General features: G+C 36.5%; 1 protein-coding gene and 1 pseudogene across 3 annotated transcripts; one reads left to right on the top strand and one right to left on the bottom strand.

Annotated features, from left to right (window-relative positions):
* The first annotated feature begins 728 nt into the window (after positions 1-728).
* Positions 729-8,534, top strand: LOC141839565 (UBP1-associated protein 2C-like). 3 transcript variants are annotated; one of them, XR_012602706.1, is made up of 3 exons: positions 729-2,119; positions 8,076-8,187; positions 8,288-8,534. XR_012602706.1 is itself a non-coding variant. In XM_074727342.1 (2 exons), exon 1 carries the CDS (start codon positions 811-813, stop codon positions 2,116-2,118), a length of 1,308 nt encoding a protein of 435 aa, XP_074583443.1. In that variant the 5' UTR covers positions 729-810; the 3' UTR covers position 2,119; positions 5,692-5,960. The 3 variants fall into 3 exon arrangements, 1 of the variants encoding a protein (XP_074583443.1); XR_012602705.1 differs by having other exon boundaries at positions 8,047-8,187; XM_074727342.1 differs by lacking the exons at positions 8,076-8,187; positions 8,288-8,534 and adding an exon at positions 5,692-5,960.
* Positions 8,535-9,295: 761 nt separating this feature from the next.
* On the bottom strand, positions 9,296-15,128 carry LOC141837345 (ELF3-like protein 2; annotated as a pseudogene).
* Positions 15,129-15,208: the final 80 nt, after the last annotated feature.

Raw genomic sequence — 15,208 nt, 5'->3', positions numbered from 1 at the left:
ACCTTCTTTATATTAGGCAAAATATAGTCAAATGCTCATGAAAAAAATTCAAGATAAATTTGGTTGCAACATGACATCCCTTAGTTTGCTCTCTTAATTTTAAAATTTAATAACATTGTTTTGCGTACATTCTATTTTAAAACAAAGTTAACATCTTATTAGTTTAATATATTATGTAATACTAAAATTAAATGATAGAAATATTAACAGATTAATATGTTAATTGTTAAAAACAAGTTTTGTATAGTGTGTTGGTTTTATAACTAAATTTAAAAGCAAGTTTTGTATACTAGCTACTGATTGATTTAAAAGTATATATTTTTTAAAATATAAGAAAAAGCTATTTTATATTAATTTAAATCTAATTATAAAATGTTAAAAATTATATAATATTGAGTTTATATAATAATATCTAATTTCTGGAGTTTTGTATTCAATTTATAAAAATAATTTTTGTTGGATAAAATATATTTATTTAATTTATTAAAAAGATTTTTATATTTTCTGGTGGTTAAAAAAATTTTTTTTTCAAAAATCTTTATTAGAGTGTGGTAATAATATTCATAAGAATATACGTTAGGCTTGCTGCACAACTATTTTTTCTTTTTTAAGGAATTTTAAATAATTACTCACAAAACACAAAAAAAAAAAAAAAACGCTAACCGTGATATTTTAGCGGCTGCATCTGCGTTGCAATATATGCAGCCTGTAACGCAAGGTATTTTTAACGCCTCTTTGCATTATAATCCCACTTGTTCTCTTATCTTGAGTTAGGGTTTTGCGCCGCTCCGACCGCGAGGCGATTGATCCATGGATCCTTCCTCCAAGAAGCGGAAGGCCGACGAGAACGGCAACCTCGCTACTGCAATCCCTCTAGCGGAGCTCTCTCACGATGACGTCCGTAAGATCATCGATGCCTTCTCTCTCGAACAGCTCCGCGACGTCGTCGCTGCCGCTGTGTGCCGTGGTGAACCCGGGATCCTTGCCGATGTGCGCGCAATCGCCGACCGCGACCAGAGCCAGCGCAAACTCTTCATCCGCGGCCTCGGCCTGGATACCACCACTGACGTTGTCCGCTCCCTCTTCTCCGCCTACGGCGAGATCGAGGAGGCCGCTGTCATAGTCGATAGAAACAGTGGGAAGAGCAAGGGCTATGGATTCATCACCTTCCGTCACGTCGACGGTGCTCTTCTCGCCCTCAAGGAGCCCTCAAAGAAGATTGATGGCCGAATGACCGTCACCCAGCTCGCTTCTGCTGGGAACACGGGATCCGGTGCCGCTCCTTCTGTCGACGTCTCTCTTCGCAAGATCTACGTGGCGAACGTTCCTGTTGAAATGCCCTCGGATCGCTTGCTTGCTTATTTTTCCCAATATGGAGAGATCGAGGAGGGGCCATTAGGGTTTGACAAGCTGACTGGGAAATTCAAGGGCTTTGCTCTTTTTGTTTACAAGACGGCAGAAGGAGCAAGGTATTCTCTTGTGGAGCCAATCAAAAACGTCGACGGGCATAACTTGGTCTGCAAGCTCGCTATTGAGGGGAAGAAAGGGAAACCGGGCGCCTCAGCCCCAGGTGTTGCAGCTGTTGGTGGGATGCCAGGCCAGCCTTTGGGTACTGGTGCTGATGTGGGCCCGGATGGGTATGGATCGGGCGTGCAAAGTTCGCTCGCAAGCCAGTATGCTGGCACTGGTGGTCGTTATGGTTCATATGCTGGGTACTCTGGTAGTGTGCTGCCTGTTGCTGCTGGAGTGAGTCTCCCTCATAATTTGAACTCATCTTTGCCAACATCAATTGGTGCAGTCGCCCCAGGGCTGTCAGTTGGAAATCAGATGCCTTCCTCGCATGGAGGTGGAAGTTATGGTGGAGGTTTGGGTGGTCCGCTTGGGTCATCTTCTCAGTATGGTGCTCCTGGTTCTGGTGGTTATGGAGGTTATGGTATAGGTTCATATCGTGCGCCTCCAAACTCCAGTGGAACACCTTCAGGTGGTTATCCTGATGGTGGACTCTATAACCTATCATCATCAGCATACCAGAGCCAGAATCAGCAGCCAACAGGTTCATCTCCTGGGCAGAGACTTCCCGGTGGAGGGGTTTATCCAAATGCCCCACATTACTATTAAGGTAATATATTGCCTCTAACACTACCTTTAGTTTATTGTCTCTTTTAATTTACTTTGATTTCTTCCTTTTATTTGCTATTTTTATTATTCACAGTCCTTGTCTTCTGCTATCGTTCGTGGTATTACTAACCCTATTATCTTGGGCTTGATTTTAGTACCACTTGTGCAATCTTTAGACAATTTATCCCCGAAAGTTACTAAGCCTAACTTGCTAAAGACCCACACGACAGAAGTTAAGAGATTGAGAGTGCTTGCTTCAAAAACCGTACACTGAATGCATCTAGTTAACTAAGTCTAATCATGCATTTAGGTTTTGATGAACTAATAAAATTTATGTTGATTCAATGGCTTATTTGTTAAATTATAAATAATGGACAGGGAATGAGAAGAATGGCTTATAGGGTGGAAAAGGAAATGGAATTAAGATTCCATTATAGCATTACTCTTATGTTACAGGCATCTTAAGAGATTGAGAGTGCTTGCTTCAAAAAACCGTACATCGAATGCATCTAGTTAACTAAGTCTAATCATGCATTTAGGTTTTGATGAACTAATAAAATTTATGTTGATTCAATGGCTTATTTGTTAAATTATAAATAATGGACAGGGAAGGAGAAGAATGGATTATAGGGTGGAAAGGGAAATGGAATTAAGATTCCATTATAGCAATACTCTTATGTTACAGACATCTCAAACAAATGAAAGCAATTACATTTCTTTACTCTCTGTGTCTTTCAGTCTGGATAAAGTTTAAGGCATACACATTTTATCTCGTGTGCTATTTTTCGCTCATCTAGATCATGTTGCAGAGTGATTTTTTTTAACTATTATTCTTATGATGGTTTGGTTGCTACCATTGGATTTGAGATTCAATTAGAGTTGAAAATGGGTTTTTTATAATTCCAAGTTGAATTTTAATTTTGTATCTAAGATATTGTTGACCACCTAGTTAAGTCATTGGTTCTGTCCTTAATTTGTATTTTAATGAGATTATATACTAGGTCACATGTTTTTTTGTTTTCCTAATGTTGTAATTTTATACTTTGCAACATACTATATGAATAGCATACATCATGAATGCTTTAGTCCTTTTTCTAAAAGTTAGTCATTGTTTTTTCATTGATAGGAATGTTCGTTGAGTTAGTGAAATGGTTGTTTTTTTTCATGAATTGCTCTAAAATGGCTCTTTTTCTTGTAGGTTCTTATTTAATTCTAACCACAGTGTTGATATGGTTGCACGATTATGTTAATTGCCTTAGAAATGTTTCTTATCATTTTGTATGTTTGTTTTTATTGTTCATTTTAAGTTAGATTTTGTCTCTGTGTGCTTGGTTCAAAAACTAGGCATGTCTACTTCCATCTTGATTAGTTTGTCTCTGTTAATGGTCAGTTTTGTTTGTCTTGTCATTGTCATTGATATTCTATATATGGGTAGATTTCATCATATGAGTTATTTTTATGAAGAGTTAAAGAATAAGATCTATTCCAGTGCAGAATATGTGGTGTGGGATTTGTCTTGTCTTGTTGTTGTCTTGCCGGTGTCACTGATATTCTAGATATGTGGCGTGGGATTTGCTAAGCTGGCCAGTGCAGAATGTTTGATTAGTAGAAAAAGATATGATGGTGTGAGTAGCTATCATATAGGATGCCTATTGTATATATGATTGTAAAAGTAAATAAATCCTTGCCGAACCACAAAAGTTCTTAGCTTTTCTGCTAGGTGTGGGTATTGTTTAGTTTTCCAATTTAATGATGAAAACCAATAGCAAATCAAAATATTTCAGTTTCAAAAATCCAAACTGAAACTGAACTGAATTAATTTTGGGTTTGGTTTGAAACCATTACTTAAAGAAATAAATATAAATTAATAAAAAACCAATTAGAAACTAGTTTCCAAATAACAATCTTATTGTGTTTCATGATAAAAGTTATTATAATTTAAGGCTAATGTTGACCATGGAACATAAAAAGTAAATTAAGATAAGAAAACCATGGTAATTACCACACTGACCACACTGGTTTATCTACATATACATATATAACGTTATAAAAATTTTAACAGTTCATTGCAGGTTTAAGTGTTGCTACAAGTTCAATTTGAAACCAAACTGAATCCCATAAATTTAGCTAGTATCCAGACAAAAACCAAACTGATATACTCAAAAATCAAAATTTTCAGTTAGTATTGGTTTAGTGCAGTTTGGTTGGTTTATGGTTTTTTCTACTCTCTGCTGCTTGCTTTCTCTTATTTAGTCTTTTCTTTTTACATTTTGTTGGTATCTGTTATATTACCTGTAGCAGGACTTTGCCTTCTTTGGTTGGTCTTAATATACAAACATATGTAAATAAAATAAAAAATGTATTAAAAAGTCACTTGGCATTAATCTAAGCACTGGTCAGGCACTGAGATGTCTGGACCTTGGCTTGCTTTCCTTGGTGGCATGTATGCAGGCTTGGGTGACACATATAACATTGATAAACAACATTAAAATGTCTATAACAGTTCCATCAACCTTTTTTTGCATATCATCTTCGATCAAGACTTCTCTATCTTTCTATATAAAATTTCATCTAACTACTTCTGATCTGCTTACTTGACTTGTTTTCTTTTAGCTGTTGACATATCCGAATAACCATTTGTTTTGCTTGTTTCATATTTTGAATTCAATGTATTATGAAATCTACTTGCTCGACTTTTTGGTTTAAGCTTGAAACAAATTTGTTTACTTTCAGCATTTGTATTTTTCTTCTGCTTTCTTGAATTAATTTTTGGGCATAATTTTCTCAACTTTTAGTTCCCTAGCTCCCTGTCTATTCACATTAGATTCTGGGACCTCATAGCATGCTCATGATAGTGCAATTTTTTTAAATCCTTTTATGTTTTAATCCATAGGGTGGAAACCTCCCCAACAACTTCTTAATATATATAGTATCTGAATTTTACAATGGAATTTATTTATTTATTTTGTACATTTAAGTCGTCTATATGGCTTTCAGTTTTTTGGGTTGTTGAAATTTTGATTCTTTGTCCATACACAGTTTTATCTTTAATTTCAATCTGTGTGGTTTTATGGTATTTGAATATCATGTCGACTAAAAAGGTTCATAAACATATTTCTTCAATTTTTTGCACATGATTCTGGAAGAATTTCTTTGGCGTTTTGTTGTTTTACTTGTGTTTTCCTTGCGTTCTGGTGGTTTTATTTGGAATTATTACTACATTTGTTTGTACATCTTTGACTCGTTGAGTTGTTGAACATCTGATTCTTTGTACATGCATCACTTTTATCTTCAGTTATGTTGTTCATTGAATTTGGTTCACTATGGTCTTTCATATTTTAATATCATATCAATGTGGTTCATAAACATATCTGTTCATTTTTGGCATGTGATTCTGGATGCTGTTCTTTGGTTTTGGTTGTTCATACTTTATGTTATGTATGAATTCTAGTGCTGAGAAACTAGTGGCTTGAATATTTGCTTGTTGTGTTGCCAAATATTGTTCGTGAAACTTAGCTTCATTTGATATTGCTGCTGTTTGATGAATATGTTTTTTGATGGATGTGTCGTCAGGTGTATGGCAACATGGAGCATTGATTTGAATGGTTGTGCTGAATTCAGATTTGTTGTCTGCTTTGATGCATGGTTTCAAAGTTTTGTGGCTTCTCTGCTCCTCTGCTCTGGAATGCTCTTTCTTTTCAGAATGTTAGCTATTGAGATATAATAGATCTAGCTAAGGATATAGTACTTTGAAGTTCTATGAATGTTGAAGTTCTATAATTATCTTTGTATTCTGACTATGTTTACTTAGAATGGAATTTGATGCTTGTCTTAAATTTTAATCTTTGGTGCTTGCTTTATCTCCTTGAAATGGTTCTTTCTCATACTCTTTCTTATTGCAGTATGTGCATGCTTAGATTCTGTTTTTGTTTATTTTTTCCTGTTTCTTTGGCTACTTCCTAATTTGCTTCCTGAGTACTGAAAATATCTGGTTTTCTGCAAATTGGTTGCAAGAATACTTAAGTGTATTTTCAAATGCTGGTTTGAAATGTTTACAAAGTGATGTTTGTATGCTGCATTGTTGTTCAAAATATCTTTCCGAGAAAGGGCAACACAATCCTTGGTCATAATGAAATTGTGCCAATGTGCTAGCACATGGACACTTGCCACTTGCATTGGCTAGGATGATGGAGCTTAGAATAATTGGCTTACCTTTTCAAATCCATAGACAAGACATGCTACTGGCATTGGCTAGGAGAACAGAGCTGAGAAGAATTGGCTTACCTTTTCAGATACATAGACAAGACAGTACCCAAGTGGCAGACGATTCTGGCCTCTTCTTTTGCTCTCTGCTAAACTCACTGAAGCCTCGTGGCCTTACTCAGGCTTTATCATTCTTTTGCAAGAATCCTCGAGTAGCATGCTATTCTACTCTCCCTTCTGCCCTCAGCTCCTGGCGTGGCTTATGGAACCTTCAACGCTTTGTGCCCTGGCCTCCTAATGTTTCTAATCTAGACCTTGTTCTACATGTTGCTCAGTGGACAGTGCCATAAGCTGCACGTCAAACTGGATTTTTTTTTTCCATTTTATCCACTCATTTTTTTATTTATCTATATCCAGAAATTTTTAGTTTACAAATGCTACTCCCATGATTGTAATTGCATTTTCATTTTTGGTTTGGATTTTGTCATTTATTCTATATATGTTGAAATTCAAGATGTTTTAGGCTTTTTAGTTATTTTGGTTTGGATTATGTCATTTATTCTATATATGGTGACATTCATGACGTTTTAGATTTTTTAATCATTAGTACTTTGCTTTCATGCTCATTGTATTGAAACATGATGATGTTCGATCTGCTTTGGTTTTTTTTTGTTAACTTTTGATATGCTGTTATGAAATATGAATGAACCTCAAGAGTGTTATATTCGGTGGTTACGATTGTTTCTTGCTTCATTGCCTGCTCCTTTCATCTGTTTTGTGCCTTGGAAGTTCTGCTAGTATTCTCCCCGTTTTGTTTGTTTGTATTTTAGCTAGCCAATACACTAGATTCACTTAAGAGCTTATCACTTGTAATTGTAGTCCATGTGTGTAGAAGTTTTTTTGCTTGGATTTTGAGTTGGTTTGTAAAAATGATCTTATCACTTGTAATTGTTGCGACTATTAACGCCTTTTTGTTGACTTCTGATGTTGGAGATTGTTTGTCAAACGTTCTTATTGCGTGCAACTTTACTGGTTTCCCAACCTTTGCAACAGTGAACCTGTAAGCTATTTGCTGTTTTATAGGATGTTTGTCTATGCGCATGTTGTTACATGCATGTGGAGGCTGCAAAGGTGGGTTTTGAGTGCCCTTAATGCAAATTCCGTATCTATATTTGATAAGGATTTCCTAAATTTTTTCCTCCAAGTTTCTTGTGCTTTTCCACATGACAAATTTGGGAATGAACCGTGGTAATGGATTGATGTTAGGAATGCACTGCTGCCAATAGACACATGCTCCATTCTTTTCTGCTATTTTCAAGGCGGCATTAATAACTAAAATGATGAAAAGTGAAATTTTGATTTTTCTTTTGTATGTAAAATCATACCTTATAAAGATGTAAAGCAAATCTAAGAGGTGAAGATGATGCTCTTCTTCAATGAACATCCTTTTATGTTACGATGTATTAAAACTACAGCATATGATTGTGTAGTGTTTTATCATGCTAGTTGTCTTCCCAATAACAGTGGAGATATCTAATATATTTAACGCCTAGATGATGCTACGTTGCAACTGATTTTCATGTGAATCAATAACACCATATAAACAGAATTGTATTGGTTCAGAATGAGATGTAAAGCATCTGTCTAATTTTATGATTACCAGTTCATTATAATCCATTGTTTCCCAGCTTGATGTGAATTTAACCATAACCAAGTAAACATCAGGATTGGATTGGATAAAACTTTGTTTGCAGCTTTTGGGAGCTTGTGAAGAGCAATGCCTTGTGAAGCAATTTGGTAATGGCACTGCCGAGGTGCAGAGTTCCGCAAGGAGCCCAACAACCTCTGAAATGTGTTTTCCTACTGGTAAATTAATTGACCTTTCTTCTGATCACCACTTTACTGCATTTTGTTACTTTCTGCTCTTTATCTGAATTTAACTAATATTAAACTGAGTAAATATCAGGATCGGCAAACAAGTTGCTAGTTATTATTCAGCCAGGAGACCAGGATCTTGCAGTTTTTCACACAACTAAGATGTAGAAGCGGAATAAGCCATCTAGCTTGCCCCAGCAAACTCATGCGAATAAATAAAGAGTTGTTTTCGACAACCTACGATATTCCAAAATTGTTTGGAACTCACTGTTGTAGATCATTATGATTTTACAATTTTGTGCGAACTGCAAAATAATTTTTCGCTGAAGAAAAAATTCTAAAAAATTGCAATTTAGTTGCTAATATAATCAAATATTTAATACTTGTGGTGCATGAGACTTTTGAAGCCTACGATATCAATAAAAGCTAATCTGTGTTTATTTTCTCTCCTTATCTCTCGCGTTTTTTGTTTGTATTTTTTCCCTTTTTCACATACCAAGTGATCAATAGATCGCTCAGTTATTTTGCAATTCTTCTAATTTTCTTTTGGTTTTCTTGTGATTATTCTTCTATCATTTGCTGTCTGTTCGTATGAGAATTTGAGTTCTTAGTGTTTTCCCTTTGTTCTAACTGCGTCTCAGTGTTTAAGGCTATTGTCCTAGTGTTTTCCCCTTGTTCTAACGTTTTTAAATTCTATTAGTGGTTTGAAGGTCGTATTTTCTAAGACATCACTGACGAAAGATTTATACTACCGCACGTTACTTCTGATATCTTGATTTTTATCAATCATTATTCAGCAAGGCATTTAGCATATTAATCAAGCATAATGTTTATGCGGGAAAATTGCACCGTGAAACATGTGCACCTTCATCGGACGAAGACACGTTCCACGAGGCTAACAAACCACAGACCGTAAGCAACAACGAGAACCTTTCACCTCTAATGGAAGAACATTTAGGGGCAAGTTTAAATTGAAACAGGGTCAATATTGAAACTCTCGTACATGTACATAGCAGAATTATACAATTACGGGACCTGTAAGATAATGCATAAGTTTGAACTCATTTCAAGAGCAAATTGAACTTGATTGCTGTATTGATCATGGGTCATGCTGCTGCCTCTCTTCCTGAATTGATCGGAAAATCCTTGCCGCTGACTCGGTAGCAGACCTAGCATTGTGAGGCACGACCTTAATAACGCGTGCTTGGCTATCCATGCTAGCTGCCGGAGCAGCAGGCAAGCTAGGGACTTGGCATCTATTTTCTGGTTTTGCCTTCTCAGAGGGACTGCTTGCTGTACTTCCTTGCAACCCACTGTTCTTAGATACCTGATACTTCCGGGGATCGCCAACAAGTGCATCCTTCCTCGGATGATGGAGCATATTATGTGAGCCTCGCTTTACATGGGAACCAGACAGATTGCTAGCCTGCTCAGCTGCAGAACTTGTGATGATTGGGTTGGAAGGTGGGAGGCTGTAAGGGATGGGAAAATAGGGAGATGGCATTGTGGGCTGTCCAGGCAGAACCATGTTTGGCGGTCCAAGAGGATTGCAACCTCCATAAAGAGGAGGCGGCATGAAGCCACCAGGAGGTGGACAATGTCCGGAGTAGGGTTTGTAAACGAGCCCTTCTGATGGTGACATAACTGGAACTAACCATTGGTTTGCCGAGGGAGGAAAACACCAAGGGTTTGTCTTCTGATCAGTAGAAATTCGCACAGCTGAAGGCATAACAGAGTGTGCTCTGATATTTGGGACTTGATCTTGACGGAGAACTGGGAACTCCAGATCTTCCATCCTCCATTGGCTGCTCCACTGACTGTGAATTTATGTTGTATTGAAGTGATTTAGTATCGTGCGGAGTTTTTGCTGAAGGTTTGCTCAAATAAGGATTATTGGCTTCAAGAAGTAAATGAGGAGATGCAGCTATCAACTTCTGAACCTGTTTCAGGTAGAATATTATGGATGGTCCGTTTATAAACTAAGCGCAAAAGATGATCAATAAACAGCACAGGCTGCTAAAGCTGACCTTTATTAATCTGTGAAGCTCAGAAACTTGTATTCCAAACACCCTTTGCTGACTGAAATGATAAAGGCACAATTGCAATTGAAGCAAAAGATACAACGATAAACTCACCAAAATGATATAGCAAAATTAAAAAAGTATTGTGGACACAGAATAAAAGTCCAATCATCAATATCAAAGTGGAAGTAATGACTTTTGAAGCTTAAATTGATTCATCTCTTCACAGTTCACCAACATTAAGAAACGTATAAAAGGTGCACTTGGTTATGGCATAGCTCCTTGTTATTTGCAGTGAACAAAAAATATTTGACAACTTTATTTCCCTAGGCAGTCTTGTATCTATTGAGATTAATGCAAGGACATACAATTCAAAGTTTTCACAAACCCATGCATCTTTCAAGACAACTTCATCTATTTACAACTTAACATAGAATGGACTAATTCATTGAATATGTAACTATAGTAAAATGAGGAATCAGTTCTAATAAATATGATAGCTAGCAACCTGTTTATTAACCTGTGCCAATCTGATCGTACACAAAATTAAGCTAAAGAATCATAGATTTAGAGTCAATCTAGTTATACAGGGCATAAGAGATTAGCAAATAACAATCGCATCCACACATCATATCAGATTGAAAATAGCTATTTACACCCAAGATATGCTTGTACTCCTGTTTTATACTTGAATTGCATAAAGAGTTGATTCTTAATGCAGTATTTATGTGTGTGTGGAATTTATCAATATTTTAAAAGGAATTTCATATGACATCTGAATGTGGAGAAACTGCCACACTACGTTTCGTATGCCCACTTAAGTATGTGCAATTATACTTGACTTATAATTTTTAATTGACTTAAACCAAGGCTAATTTATTAGTTCAATCCAACTTGACACCACAGTAATAGACTAGTGAAAAAGATGATCGGTTAGTTTTTCATTTAATTAAATCCAGACATAAAGAACAAAGACAATGGAAGATGACAGCACAAAATCGTGTAAGATGACAATATTTGAAATTTCACTGATCAATAAGTTTTAAATATGTTATTTAGTTTTTATTTTGATAAAGATTTTGCAATTATTTAAATATTATGATTGTTAATTATTTTTAATAATAATCATATGGATCTGCACATGTGCTAGCATAGTGCATATGCACTGCGGCAATCCAAATGGATCCACCTTGCTTTTTATAAAACAGTGTAGGGGATGACCTAGCTTCATGCATTAATTTCTCCTCAAGGCCATGATTTTAATTGGGATATAATGAGCTTATCAGCATGAAGACGCATTTTATTAGCAAAAGGGTATTAACTAAATTATGAACTAGGCATGCTAATTCTACCAAAAACGAGTATATCTCCATGGTTGTCACAAAATTCCATGACTACTAAAAAATGATAGATCCATCTGCATGGTTGCTAATGATGAATTTTTGGCCAGAGGTTGAACAAATCTCATTGGATGAATAGCAAGTTGACTCATTAATTGAATTGTATTGGAGAAGACAAACCCATTGTAAAGACGCTTAAATAGCACCTATTATGATTCACAGGGTGACGGGGTGACAGTTTGACAGGGGAGGGGTATCTAACTTATTCAGGATGGATCACAAGCACAAGTTTGGTTGCATAGATAATCAGACTATGTTATCACTTCAACCACTGAATATATATATATATATATATATATACAGACACATTCATATTTCAGTTAAATGTAATCCATATGACCAAATTGAATGAAGTTTTTTTTTTCATGATCAAGAGGGGCTTAAACACCTAAATGGATCATTTCACATCATATAAATTGGATTTCACTAATGATCTGGAAAGATAAACACCAAATTCACCAATTAGCAAAGTAAATTCCAATGGAGAATATGGATACCCAAAATATAGTATCGATAAAGAAAGTCATAATAATGTGCACGTTGAGCAAATAGTAACAAAAAAATGGTATACATACTTGACAATAGCTCTTCGGGCCTTAAAAAAGTGCTTTGTGCCAATTACTGCCATAATATCATCTGGGGAAATATCCAAGCTTGATTCTGTCCCTGCCATTGAGGGTTCATATGCATCATCAGCATCTTGCCTCACTGCATCATTGAATACCAGTGACCCTTTTTTCTTTGGATTATCCTCATTAAAGCAGTTGCTAGACAAATTGGAAGTTCTAGGACTTTTTGTAGGTGACAATTTGAGATATGGCTCGCTTTTGTCCTCTGAAGATTTTCCACCATTACAAATAGCAATGCCATTCAAAGTATGAGAATTGGTTAGATTGCCATTTTCTTGACATAATCCCGTTTTCTCATTCATAAATTTCTCAACTAAATGAACATTATTTGTGTCAGTTCTAACTACAGAATCTTTTGAACTGTTTCGTAGGTCAGTGATTTCATTGCATGGAGACTTTTGTTTGGTTTCCTTTGTTTTTTCAATTGGTGAAGTTTCTTTAAGAACTCTGATATGAGTACTATGAGAACTAACTTCTGCAATATATGTTTCTTCCAAATGTTTCTCATCCAAATTATGGCCTTGATATGAAGACTTATCAGATGTAAGACTCTTCTGTAGTTTGTGCAAAATGGAGGTAGTTAACATTGGACTTGTCGTATGTGCATCCTTTTTCAAGAATGCAACAGTTTCCAACTGATCAAAGGTACGAACGACAGTATCCTCTGCATTGTCTAAAACTTTCTCACAAGAATTTTTCATACTAGAGTCTTCTTGTCTCTGTGATCTATATTCAGCAGCTAATCCTGTGCCAAATAGATTCTCAGAACTTACTTGCTTAATGGATTTCCTGTACAATTCCATCCTTTTCCCAACCAGATTCATTCCATCAGATGTTCCAGCCTTTTCTGCAGAATGAACAGGCATTTGAGAGGTCATTTGAAAAGGAGAAAGCATCTTCCTCTGCTGACCGCATCCCTAAAAGATAAATGCTAGTTAACAATCAACAATGTTGTTGAGAGCCAAAAGTATACAATGATCAATGTTTGACATATTCTGAAAATGCAAGGAACACGAGAAAAAGGTCCAACTTTATACCATAGATTGGAAACAATGGAAAATAAGATTTTTGGCATTCTCCAAAAGAGAGAAAATATCTCACTCAATTGAGAGAGATTTCTTTGCAGCTTCAAGATCAATTTTGTTGCTTAGGATATACTATCTACTAATCAAATTCTTTGGTTAACCTAGTACCTATATTCATATGATATGACCTTGGAACACCAATGAAAAGTCTCAAGAATAAGAGAGGCGAGAACAAGAAATTAACCAAGTAGGAAGACATAGGCTCTCCCGGCTCTAAGAGGCGACCCTAACAATGAAAAGTGTAGGCACTAGCTAAGATACTCGAGCTCGTCATTTATCCCCATTGTATCCATGCCAGATATTGACACTAGGCAACCACACTGAGAGCGGACACCCTATGTCCTTGTTGATCATGTGTAACACTTTTTGAGAATAGTCATTGGATGCACACGCATGTTGGGTACTCAAACCCGAATCTTACTAACACATGGCTCTAGAAGGGAGGGTGAGGACTGCTTAATCAGAGTTGCTGCAAGATATAGAACTTCATCAGTGTTGATGATTTATCAAGTTGGCAGCAGCAAGATCTCTTTGATGGATGAGATGAATGCATGGTGCCAACTGTGGTAAGCTCGTCGAAAGATTGCAAAAGTTGGGTGTTACAAGGTAGCAACAAACTTGTATGCATGAGGAAAAAATACGAGGCAAATGAGCACCTGTTACACAAATGAGGATCGGTCTCCCATGGTGGCTTTATGAAGATCTTGATTCTGAGATGAGAAGCAATCCAAGACTTGCAGTGAGATGAAGCCATCAAGTGCTCTTGTTTGCACACACGTGTGTTTGCACACCAAAGTTAAACAACTTCGCTTAGACGAGAACAAAAACCTTGAGCAACATGGGATTTTGGTGCCTTGGCATGCTTACTGACATCCATAACAATGGCAAGCACAGCAACAAGAAAATTAAATGGAAGAGTTTATAATGTCTTATAACAATCAAGTGTAAATATACACCTATGATTGGTTGGCCCAAATATCAGTTTTAGGTTCATAGTTGGTATGGTTTAAATAGTGATCAGTTTAGACTGGTCCTAGCTAAACTTATTATATGTGAGTGCATATGAGAAGAAAACTCATGATTTTTTATTACTGATGTAAGGATGTTTATTCTTCTCCCTTCCTATTCATTCAAGAATAACATAATCCAAGGAAATTGATCTCCTTCCTCCCTCATGGTGTCATGATAATCATCCGTGAAGGCAAGGTCATTATCCTCCTTTTAGTTATCATGGAATAAGTTTGTAGTTCGTTTAGATCATGAAGAATGAGAGCATGCTATTTGACAATGTGCATAGACATTAATTGCCATGTGAAATTTCCAACACGATAAATTTTAAAATCATATGCAATTATTAGTTTCTTCTCAAGCAATGAGTTCATTTTGAACAAATGTGAAAATTCCAGCTGCATTCATTTCAGCTTCTAATGGAAACAATCTAATTAGTTTCCAGCATTACACAAATGCGTAATTTAATCAAGGAAACACACACAGGAATAGATGCATCATAGCAGGAAGATAAGCAGTTCAACAAACAGAACAAGCTAGAAGGTGGCTAAAAGCCAAAGTTGTTCCAACCTGACTCGAGGAAAGGGAAGGGACCGAATTGTCGAAGTGGGAAGGAGGAAATGGCATGGCGGATGAGCTCGAGTTGAACCTTTGAGAAGGGATGCTGAGCTGCTCGTATAACGCCATTTTGTTCCTCGGGGGCGCCTTCGGACCCCCTTTAAGAGTGTCATTAACATGGAGCCTCGGAAAGAGAGGCCCCATGACCTTATCCTCCTCCACCCCTTTCATAGCACTAGACTCCCCCAAATCTCATACACCCAATAAACCTTGCTGAATCAACGCATCCCCGTCAGCGAAACCCTAGCTAA

The sequence above is a fragment of the Curcuma longa genome, chromosome 11, assembly GCF_044706935.1.
Source record: "Curcuma longa cultivar G26 ecotype Majalengka, Jawa Barat chromosome 11, ITB_CL_G26_1.1, whole genome shotgun sequence".
NCBI classification, from domain to species: Eukaryota; Viridiplantae; Streptophyta; class Magnoliopsida; order Zingiberales; family Zingiberaceae; genus Curcuma; species Curcuma longa.
This window is presented reverse-complemented; position numbering and strand designations above follow the sequence as displayed.

Bases quoted from the DNA above. Each gene is read 5' to 3' on its own strand.
- LOC141839565 (XM_074727342.1), top strand. From the start codon at position 811: ATGGATCCTTCCTCCAAGAAGCGGAAGGCCGACGAGAACGGCAACCTC.